Source organism: Mus pahari, chromosome 5, assembly GCF_900095145.1.
Source record: "Mus pahari chromosome 5, PAHARI_EIJ_v1.1, whole genome shotgun sequence".
Taxonomy (NCBI): Eukaryota; Metazoa; Chordata; class Mammalia; order Rodentia; family Muridae; genus Mus; species Mus pahari.
The window spans coordinates 1,996,224-2,007,857 of record NC_034594.1 but is presented as its reverse complement, the minus strand read 5'-3'; the positions used below and the strand labels follow the sequence as shown (position 1 = coordinate 2,007,857).

At 41.4% G+C, this 11,634-nt stretch overlaps 1 protein-coding gene across 19 annotated transcripts in view; it reads left to right on the top strand.

The window, feature by feature from the left end:
- The window catches only part of Pkhd1 (PKHD1 ciliary IPT domain containing fibrocystin/polyductin), a 487,582-nt gene that overhangs the window by 261,656 nt on the left and 214,292 nt on the right, over nucleotides 1–11,634 (top strand). For all 19 annotated transcript variants that reach the window (XM_021197628.2, XM_029539264.1, XM_029539265.1 and 16 more), the window contains 2 exons: nucleotides 2,324–2,501; nucleotides 3,623–3,818. In XM_021197628.2, the coding sequence (XP_021053287.1) occupies nucleotides 2,324–2,501; nucleotides 3,623–3,818 (374 nt within the window). The remainder of the gene's footprint in view (nucleotides 1–2,323; nucleotides 2,502–3,622; nucleotides 3,819–11,634) is intronic.

Sequence of the window (11,634 nt, the reverse complement as noted above, 5' to 3'; positions counted from 1 at the left end):
GCCATGGCCAAGAGGAGAGAAGGGGGAAAGGAGAGAGAGACGAAAGGCTAGAGAGTAAGAAAGAGAGAGTAAAGAGGGAGAGGGGGCATGAGAGAACAAGGGGAGAGAGAGGGAAGTGTAAGGGGAGTAAGAATGTACCCCATTTTTATATGGGGTTATTTGATTTTCTGGAGTCCTGCTTCTTGAGCTCTCTCTCTCTCTCTCTCTCTCTCTCTCTCTCTCTCTCTATCTATATATATATATATATATATATATATATATATATATATATTATATACAGTGTCTTTTGCCTTACAGAAGCTTTGCAATTTTATGAGGTCCCATTTGTTTACTCTCGATCTTACAGCACAAACCATTGCTGTTCTGTTCAAGAAGTTTTCCCCTGTGCCCATATCTTTGAGGCCTTTCCCCACTTTCTCCTGTATAAGTTTCAGTGTCTCTGGTTTTATGTGGAGTTCCTTGGTTCACTTAAATGATCTATCTGTATGATAAGAGTTTCAAGTCTCTGAAGAAAGAAATCAAAGATCTCAGAAGATGGAAAGATCTCCCATGCTCATGGATCGGCAGAATTAATATAGTAAAAATGGCTATCCTGCCGAATGCAATCTACAGATTCAATGCAATCCCCATCAAAATTCCAACCCAATTCTTCACCAAGTTAGTAAGAGCAATTTGCAAATTCATCTGGAATAACAAAAATCCTAGGATAGCAAAAGCTATCCTCAACAATAAAAGAACCTCTGGTGGAATCACCATGCCTGACCTCAAGCTGTACTACAGAGCAATTGTGATAAAAAACTGCATGGTACTGGTACAGTGACAGACAGGTAGATCAGTGGAGTAGAATTGAAGACCCAGAAATGATCCACACACCTATGGTCACTTGATCTTTGACAAAGGAGCTAAAACCATCCTGTGAAAAAAAGACAGCATTTTCAACAAATGTTGCTGGCTCATCTGGCAGTTATCATGTAGAAGAATGCAAATTGATCTATTCTTATCTCCTTGTACAAAGAGTCTTAACATTTGACTAAATATATTTATGTTCTTTTAAAAATTATTTATTTTCTGTAATAAGTATACTCTAGCTGTCTTCAGACACACCAGCAGAGGTCATCATATTCTGTTATAGATGGTTGCTGGGAACTGAACTCAGGAGCTCTAGAAGAATAGTGAGTGGTCTTAACCACTGAGACATCTCTCCAGCCCATATATTTATGTTCTAATAAAAATCTTCAAAATCACTTTCTGGAATGAGCTATACAGAATGAATCAGGCGATCTAAGTGCTACCAGGATCTGCCTCAGTTTCTTTATTTGGTGAAATGCAGCTCTGCCTTCAATTCTTTTTAAAAGTTAGCAATATGGCACAGACTGCTTCTTTGAGCCCCTATTCAACCAGTCTGCATTTGTAGAGGGTATGAACAGCACCAATGTGTGTAGAGCCCTCTTCTGGCATGGAAGCCACTAAGGAAAAGAGAGAAGTATGTCTGACTCAAGGTTAGTACAATCTGTGGTTTTACAGAAGTAAACCCAGGAACATCAAGGTGCAGCAATGGCAGTGTGCTCTGTGCAGTAGGCCAGACACTGGGAGAGAAGCCAAGATCTCCATTCCTGGAATCACCAGGAAAGCTGTTTTTCCTAGGCAGTTGGAGAGGGTACTGAAGAGTTGTGACACACCAAGGTCCTAGGCTCCTGAAAGTTCCTATGGGAATATCAAATTACTCATAATGATTGTTTTTGTTGTTAACAAGCTTGCTACATGATAAAATTTTTACTGTGGACATTTGTTAAATTATGTTTTATTCTGGCCCACGTGGATTCATTAAGTTGACATTTATTAGTGATTTCAGATACAACTGTTGCTTACCTAGCTCCACCACACCCATGTAATATATGCAGTCCTTCTGGTGACAATCTTCTAGTGGGCAGTTTTGACCTACATAGATTGTGAACACTCCTATAGACACATAGAAGCTGCTTGGTATCTCCAGCAGGGACTCACACAGAGAACAGATGAGGAAGGCTTTAGATATAGAATGGGAAAATTATCATGGAATTAGTTGTTTTTAGAGTTCATTCATTCATTTATTTAAATATATTTATGTTTTGCTTGTGTGTGTATCGGGGCAGTGTGCATGGATTCTGCAAGATGGAGTTGAGTCCCCTAAAATTGGACTTATGTGCAGTCGTTAGCAGCCGAGTCCTGCGATTCAAACCCAGGTCCTATGGAAGAGCAGCAAGCACTCTTAACTGCTGAGCTCTCTCCCAGGCCCACCTTGGAAATCTTATATAGTTTTCTTTTTCTTTTTTGTTCACTGAAGAGCCAATAGCCTTAATGTTCCTAAGAATTTAACCATGACTGACAGCAGTAATAAGACAATCACTGTCAATTATGTGGAAGACACATTGTCTAACTACTACGGCTGGATCGCTCTACTCTTGGATCAAGAGACCTACTTGCTGCAGTTCGAGGGCCCTTGGATGAACAGATCTTTGCAGGTAACCCCATACACTGGTATTTCTTTACACACTAAGGGGTTCTCTGTACTTCTGTGAAAGAATAAGTTGTAAATTATGCTCATGCAGGAAACTGCAGCAACGTTTTGATATGTGGTCTGTTCACTTGAAAATTTTGGTAAAAATTCCATCTTGAATGCAAAACTAGATCTTCTAGAAATGTTAAACTAAGTAATTCATGAAAAGTAGGCTTTAAGAGTTTTGTATACTTTCTTTTAAAAATTATAGGTGAAAACCTAACTTATCACTGTTTTAAGAGTTAGAAGGCAGGGGAAAGGTCTTAACTGAGCATTTACATGTTTCATACTGCCACCTTGTGGCTCAAGATGAATTTGCAAATCTGTGTGTCTCCAAGCTGGACTGGCTGGAACGAATCAAATTACAAGGGATAATAGAGTGGTAGGAAGTGGGCACGTTTTTAAAAATGATAACAGCACCACCAACAAGACAAATAAGACATGAAATAAAATTTAAAAGTGAAAAGGTAATTCAATGTGTTTCCTTAAGCTTACTTCCCTGCCACATGTGGGTTTTTTGTTTTTCCCATGTGCCATGTGTATCTTGGGGAAACAGGAGGGACACTTCTTGTCCCTTTACACCATGACCCTCAGAAAGGATATCCTGACCTGTGCTTCTTTTTATAGTTCTTGGGTTTACCATGAAAACAGTCAAGGGGATTTCCCCAAAGCTAAGTGGGATAAGGATATGACACAGGAGGGTTTGTGTCCTGGCTCAACTCTGTCCTGTCTTGTGATGCAAAGGAAACTGCAGCATGCTGTAGACTGGTACAGAGATCAACAATTGCTGGGCTCTTGTTGCTGAATGAATCAAAGGTGCCTCCTGCTGTGAAATGTACCCAGGAGTGTCAGCAATTGCTCCTTCTTAACTGTGGTTATGAACAATAGGAACCCCATGGCTTTTTATTTCCAGTCTTTACAGTCAACGAGTTTGTAGCCCCACTGTGAAATAGATTCAAGTAGGCCTGTTTCTCACACAGAATGTTTGGCTTGGCATTGATCTGTTCTATTGCTAAAATGACTCCTTTTGAGGGGATAGCATCTTCTCCATCATCAATGGGGTTTTCTTTTACTCTCTCTCTTCAGTACTCAGCAACATTTGACAGCTTTGCCCCTGGAAATCACCTCCTGATAATGCACAGGGATCTACCACCTTATTCTGACATCCTCCTGAGATGTGGGAGTCAGGTGGGCCAGTCACTTCCATCTCATCCTTTGCCTAGCCAAGACAGAGCCTGCGATTGGTTCTTCAATAGGCAGTTGAGGCAGCTCACCTACCTGGGTAAGTGTCCATTTGCAGAGGTATCTTTGAGGGCACATGGTCAGAAGTTTTCTTAATTCTTGAATTTCTGCATTTGTGCTGTGATGGAAATACAAAGGTGACAACTGTGTTGTGTGCTTTAATGAAATTGATAGGCTTTAAACTCAGATCATATGGTTTAAATCTCAATCACCAAACTCAGTATTTATCGCCCACAACATCCAAACATCTTCCTCTGACTGTCATAATTGAATTCTTCTACAGAGATGAATAAAATTGTGTATATTTCATTAGAAGGTGGTGGGTGATAAGTAGATTCTACAGTGTAGTGCTCTTATTTCTAAAATAATATTAGGGCCTACGTCAAAAGGCACTTGATTAAACGAAGGGTGGAATATGAAATTCTTTATCCAAGTACTTAATCTAGATCATGCTTAACATGTTTATAATATCCTCCCCCCCCCTTTTTTTTTTACTGATTTTAAGATAGCGTTCTATTGGTAGCAAAATGATTGCAAATTAAGACTGCTTTGAGGTGGAGCTGGAGGATGGATCAGCAGTTAAATATGATTGATGCTTTTACAGAGGACAAGAGTTTGTCACCCAGCACTACTGGAACTAACTCCAGTTCCAGGGGATTCAAGGGAACATGGCATCTATGTTTATGAAACTATAATTAGACATATGCATATACATAAAAAGACTGCTTGGAGAGTCTGTTTCACTCCAGACAGAATGGCTACCATCGTGAACACAACAAATGCTAACAAGGATGTAATGGAAAGAGAAAATCTTATTCATCTCTGTTCCAAATGCAAAGTAGTGAAGTTATTATGTAAATCAGTGTGAAAGTCTGTCTAGAAACTAAACACAGATCTACTATGTGACCAAGGTGTATATCCGTGAAAAGATTCTAGATCAGCATACCAGAGATGCTTGCTTACCTGTGCTTACTCATATGTCCTTCACAAATAGCTAGGAAATGGAATCAGCCTAGCTTTCCATTCACAGAGGTGTTTATAAAGAAAATGTCACAAGTATGCACAATTTTATTTATCTGTAAAGAAGAATTCAATTATGACATTCAGAGGAAGATGGTTGGAACCAGAGATCATTATGGTAAGTCAGATTGAGAGTGACAATTTTTGTATGCTTTCTCTCACATGTAAAGTCTATATGTTTGTGTGTTTGTATGAGATAGATAGATAGATAGGTAGATAGATGATAGATAGATAGATAGATAGATAGATAGATAGATAGATAGATAGATAGATGATAGATAGAGTTTGAAAAGAGGACTCTGAGGAGGAAATGTTCTACATGGAGGAGCAAGAGAGTGTGATGGAGTATGTATGTCATGAAAGTAGAATAGGAGGTAATTATAGAGGGGGGACAGTAAGAGAGAGAAAGAACTGAGGAGTTAATAACACAGATTCTAGTGGTGTCCAGGTGTGGAATGGAAAGGTGCACTTAACATAAATTCCACTTCCTTGTATGTTGAACCCAACCAACCACCAACTCTCTGGGACTATGAAGATGACAGTCTGGCCAGTTATGGCCACAGACACAGGGAACAGCACAGAATATCTGCTGATGCCTTGAGAAACTCTGGAGGGCTGCTGGGTTAAGGAATCAAGATGGCATGAAGTCCAGTTCCATGGACTCGAGGACTGGAGGGTAGGCTGTGTCTATCCTGAGTTAGGATTAGTTGCAGGAAGAAAGAACCTGGCACCTTCTGTCCTTGCAGTCTGAAAGCAGAAAGATTTCTTTACCTCCTCATGTGTGCACTTCATACCATCCCAGTGTTAGGGTCAGGACTGTCCATTTTTGACCTCCTGGAGTTTTTATTTGGTTTTATTTTTTCTATTCCAATGTCTTTTTTTTTTTTTTTTTTGTCATGAGAACCATGGTGTCTACTTGAATCAGCCTTAACCATTTATTAATATGATCTAATCAAATAATAATCTTCATCTAAATGGCTAGATAGATCCTCACTTTTATTTAATTGTTCATGACCTTTTAGGGTTTAGTGACTGCACTGTTTTTTTGTCGTGGTGTGCAAGAAAGAGGATCTGATAAAAATCGGTTTCTGCAATGATGGTTTTGTTATAAACTGTTCTTAATAAATTATGACAAATTTGGGGAGCCTGATCAACATAGCAAGTGTTATCCACCACCACAAGCCAGATCTGAACCCTAAGGATACAGAGTAGTAAGCAATTGCTCCGAGTCACATGTTTTTCCCACTTGTGCATAACCATATGAAAACTGGGTCCGGCCTACCCAAAAGCCCTCTCACTCCTGACTCTTAGTAGCAATGAAGGGAGAGTTGGTGCTTTCCTCCTATAAAAAGAAAACTTCTTGACAAAAACATTAAAATATTCCTTAGACTGAATTTAACTATGGATATTTCATTTCTAATATGCCCTAGTCAAATGATAGTCATCATTAGATGACTATTTTGATAAGAGACATTTTATTAGGTAAGTATATTTTCACTAATAAATAATTTCTTTTGTATCAGAATATCCTCATAGCCCTTCCTTTGCCTATGATTTGGAAAAGAAAAACAATCCACCGAGGGTAGCGTGAATGTGTAATGAACTTAGAGACCCTTGAACCTTGAAGAGGACACCCAGTAGGAGTTTGGGCAGGATAACCTTTTTATGTCTTTAATCAATGTGGCAAATGAGTGACTATAGACATTTATGTTCCCATTTCTGGTCTGGAATCAAGATGTGTACTGCTCCATATATTAGCTCCCTATGCAGCTGCATTGGGGATTTTTTAATAAGTTATTTATTTTTTAATAAGTTATTTTATTTATTTACATTTCAAATGTTATTCTCATTTCAGGCTTCTCCTCTGCAAACTCCCTATCCCATTCCCCTCTCCATGCTTCTATGAGGGTGCTCCCTGCACCACTACCCCTAAATCCTGCCTCACCACCTTAGAATTCCCCTATGCTAGGGCATTAATCCTCCACAGGACCAAGGGCATTTGGCCATAATTACAGATATCCTTTGTGTAAAGTATACAACTTCTGTAGGAATGGAATGGATATTACTACCATGCACCCTACAGATCTGTGTGCATTTCTCAATATCCTAATTGTTGGCGTCAGAAGTGAGCCTCAGAATCCAGTGATGATGTCACCCGTAGGCGACAAGGACCTGTGCACCTGTTGCCATGACAACTGCCATGCGGTCACCTGCCTGCCTTCACTAATAACAGTATATTTACTGTAGCTGACACCCCAACATAACCTATAGGAAGAATAGTGCTGGATTTGTATTGTATAGTTGATAAATTAGTTAGGTCTTTACATTCAGTTATGTGTTTAGTTTTCCTGTTACTGTTAGGATTAGCATTAGGATAATTTACGTAAAAGATGCAGATCAAGATTTCACAGGCATATTCGGGGATGCAAAACACCAGAAGACTTTCATATGTAGAAGTTTGGCTCTGTTGTATGGAAACTGCTTGATGTCTTAAGGCAAACCCAGTCTCAGGTCGGTTTGTTCTGTGTTGTTCTTTGTCGAGTAGCTGCTGTTTCCTTCTGAGACAGCACCTCTGACAACGGGATAGATTTCAATCATTAACTACTTCTCTTTTATTACTATTATTTTTTCATATAATATACATTGACCATATTCTTTTCCCTCCTCCAAATCTTCCCAGATTCCTCCATCTCCTTACCCACTGAGATTCACTGTCTTTCTCAAGCTCTCCCCCAAATAACAAAAAGAATACCAAACAAAATCTAATAAATAATAATAATAAACAAAAACAAAAAGCAAAATGTGCACAAAACCATGGTTTCTCAATTACTCCTGGGCATGGGACCTGCCCAGTAGTGTGGCTGATATACCCAGTGATAGTTCATTGGAGAAAACTGATTTTTCCCTGAGCCAGTGGTTATTTGATGCAAATAGGATCTTGGTTAGAGGTGGGACTTTGTGTCAAGGTCTTTTCCTCTGTGCTGTAATTTTGTGTGCATTGAACATTAACTGCTTCTAAATGGATGATCTTTTGTACTGTTTGTTTGCAGCCTTACCCCAATCCGTCAGTAGAAGTTAATACATCTAATTAATTACATCTCTCCTGCTTCATCATAGAAGACTTAAAAGTATCTGTCTCACCTTAGGCCCAAGCAAGAATAAGAACAGGACCCAGGCAGTCTAGCCCTGGCCCTGGATCCCTCCACTAGAGTGTGCTACCCACTAATCTTTGATCACCATTGGGAAAGATGGAGAAGGGCCTCTAGGCAGGCTGCAGAGGAAGAAAACTTCTCACTAGTCCCCAGTGACAGTGAAAAATATGCCATATACACATCGTGACCCTTCCGTTTCTGTTTTCCAGTGAGACTAGTCTTGTCTTTGATCAGCAAACATCTTTATGGAGTGCTGGGTTTCTGAAAGCTCATGGCCTGTACTTCCAGCTGAGGATTTTAATCAGTGGCTGGCTGGCCCTTTTACCTAGGGCATTGTGTAATCACACCATGCCTCAATACCTTGACTTCTACAAGGAGGTTTCGAATATTCACTTGTCTCTTGGAAATGTGGTACAAAGCATTTAAATACATCCTGGCTTACATAGCATAATCTGATACTCTGGGAAAAACCTTTCTCGATGGGCTATTTCTCTTTCATCTCCATTAATGTTGCATGTCTTCGTACTCACTCTAACTTTTATTTTGCATGCTTGTGTGTGTGCAGGCAGGCATGACTACAGATCCACATGTGTGCATGTATGTGGAGGCCAGAGGCCAACTTCATGTGTCATTTCTTAGGTGCCATCCACCTTGTTTTCTGAGACTGGGGCTCTCAGTGGTTAGGAACTTCACAATTAGATTATATTGGCTGGCCAGTGAGCCTCAGGGGTCCAGTTCTAGTTGTCACTCCAGAGCTGAGATTACAAGTGCATGTTCCTGTTCTTGCCATTTTTTTTTACATGGGTTCCAGACACCAATTTTAGGTCCCCACACTTGTAAGGCAAACACTTCACCGAGTGAGACATCACCCCAGCCTCTTACCCTCTCCTTTTATTTTTAAATTGGATTTTATGTTACTTGAAGTCCACTGTCATATGCTATACATTGCATGTTGCTGTGTTTGAGAATTTAAACAATTGTTACATATAAACTTATCTTTTGAGGAGAGCTGTTTGGGTAGCCTTTCCAAAGCTACTGAAAATATCCCACAGAGAGCTGCCTAGAAAGGAGGGTCATGTTACTGACACATGTGGGTTAGGACCCAGAAGAAGCAGTGTTTGATGTGGTGAACTATGAGGAATGGCGCCCCAAGCTGTAATGTCCAGGCATGCTTAGGAACACACACAACTGTAGAAAAGCATTCTTTCCTATTTGCAAGCCAGGAGTCAAATTCAGTAAGCCCACTCCTCTGCTCAAGGAGTTTGACTTGATAGCTTGTGTGTCTGCCCTACCAAGCTAAGTTCTTACCACTTCTGTTGCTACCGTCTCCTCCCTGCCCCGCCCCACAGGAATGTTTCAGTTCATGGTGAACTATTTTTATTTTTTAGTTACATTAACGCTATGAAATAATTAGTCAGCTAATTAATCTGGCTTACAAGCTTTGTAGGATTCTTCAGCTGTCAGTCAGGCCCAGGCCTGAGGCCGCCATCTAGTCTCATCTCTCTTGCCCATGTGATTCTCGTTGCCATGGCTACTGGCTACATCTGCTGACACCCCACTCTCTATTTATTGCTTAATTAAGAATTTCACGCTCAGCCCTTATCTGCCTCCAAGAACAAGTGCACACTGTTAAGAAATTCCAAATTTAGGCCCAGACACAAGGAGAGCCTTTCTTATGGACTTGGCTGTGTGGAGCCTCTCTAACGATCCTCTCAGCAACCCAGCCGCCACCCTTCAATCAAAAATCATTAAATGGGGCAGAGATAATGAGCATGTAGCATATCAAAAGAAGGATGTTTGCTTGGTCCAAAGGAGGGAAAGCTGTGAGGCCCCATGCTCAGCTCCACTTCAAAGGGAGATGAGACCCCTCATCACCGGGCCGATAAAGCCTCATTTGTTCTGGGCTTGACTTGTGCAGAAGGTCTCTGATGTCAGACCATCTCGCAGACTGGGTTTCCCCCACTTCTTGACTCTACCTCTAATGGTCCCCTCCCTGGCCTTCCGCATGCTCCCTGTGTCAGCACTTAGGCAGCTGGGTTCCCCAAAGCATCAGGCCAAGCGTATAATCACTGACTCCGGACTCACAATGGCCACTTGTAGGGGGGTGGCCAGGAGGAGGTCCTCATCACAATAGGAACACAATTATTGCAGCTGCTAGGGAGGGCTATGCTTCTTCCTGTAGAAATAGAATAGGACTTGCCTAAACCAGGAGGTGAAGGCTGGCGGGAGGTGGTGAGAGGGTAAGGGGAGTGGAGGAAACAATCTTGACTTGATTATTCATTTTCTGACTCTTGGAAGCCCGATGTGGAGCCAGTGGGGTTCCAGCAGCTGCTCCTACACAGACTCCTCTAATAATTGTACATTCTGTCAAGGGTCAACTTACTTTTGACCCTGTCCTTTCATATCGGTAAAAGGCTCTTTAGGGCAAACTGTTGGGTTGTGGCAGGGTGCATTAAATACTCAGAGCCCCCCCACCCCTTGCTTTAACCCTCCACCCAACCAGCAGCCTGTGATAAATTCATATCAGATGCTTTGCCATTCACAGTTGTCCTCCTGAATTCACACAGCCCTCCCCCCAAGCCCCCACTCCCCACCAAAGCAGACACAGATCCCACACTGGGCTCTGGGACATTGTGTGAGGCAGCAGCTGAAGGTACACCTGCAAGGCTCAGAGGCTCCTATGCCACCACCTTCCGATTGGAGAGAAAACAAAACCAAAACATATCTTGGCAGAGCAACCAGTGTATGTGTCCAAATGGTCCCTTCACCACGAGAAAGGCTGTCTATGTGTTGAGGATCTGGGGGTTGCGTTCTGTGAAAGCAAGCATGACCTGGGTAGAAGGACAGATGGATTTTGTTGTGCATGCCAGGTTTCTCTGGGGGACTCAAATCGCACTGCACAGATGCCCCAGAAATCTGGTTACTGGCCTGAAAGGCCCCCAAAATAATGATGCTTTATTGAGTTCCAGGCTAGGTTCATGGCCACAATTGCTTTCTAGCTTTCCTATTTTCAAAGCAATTTGGGCACTGGCTGCTGTATGGACTCCTCTCTGCTTCTGTGACTCTGGAGATGCCATGCACCTCCTGGAGAAGGACTCCTGTGAGGATATAAAGAGACAGGATTGAACTGCTCTCCAGAGCTCTTGGGAGCATCTCTAGAAGGAGCAGAATCATAATCTTTCACAATGCTGTCATACACCCCAATTCAGAAGACCTCTAAGGCAATCTATAGCATTCTAGTTAATAAATTCATTTACATTCTTATAGAAAACCTCATTCCCCAAAGATCCCAAAGGGCTTTGCCATTAATGTAGGCAACTGACTTGGAAATGCACTAACCTTCATGGTTTAAAAAAAAAAAAATCTCCATACTGGAACAGGAGCTTGAGACAGGAAAAGAGATTCTTTGCTTCTTGGTTAGAAACCTCAGTTCCAAAAGAAAAAAAATATCAGAGAGAGAGAGAGAGAGAGAGAGAGAGAGAGAGAGAGAGAGATGATCCATGTCCATAAGGAATAGGATCATGACTGGATCTTGAAGACAGAGAGCATTACATCATATCAGAGGCAACATGATGGGGCTGTGAGTTGGGGGAATTAAGATCATGAAATTGCTAGGAGAGTCAACTTGGAAGAGTAGGAGAGATAGCTACCATTGACCTGTCTTAAAAACAAACAAACAAACAA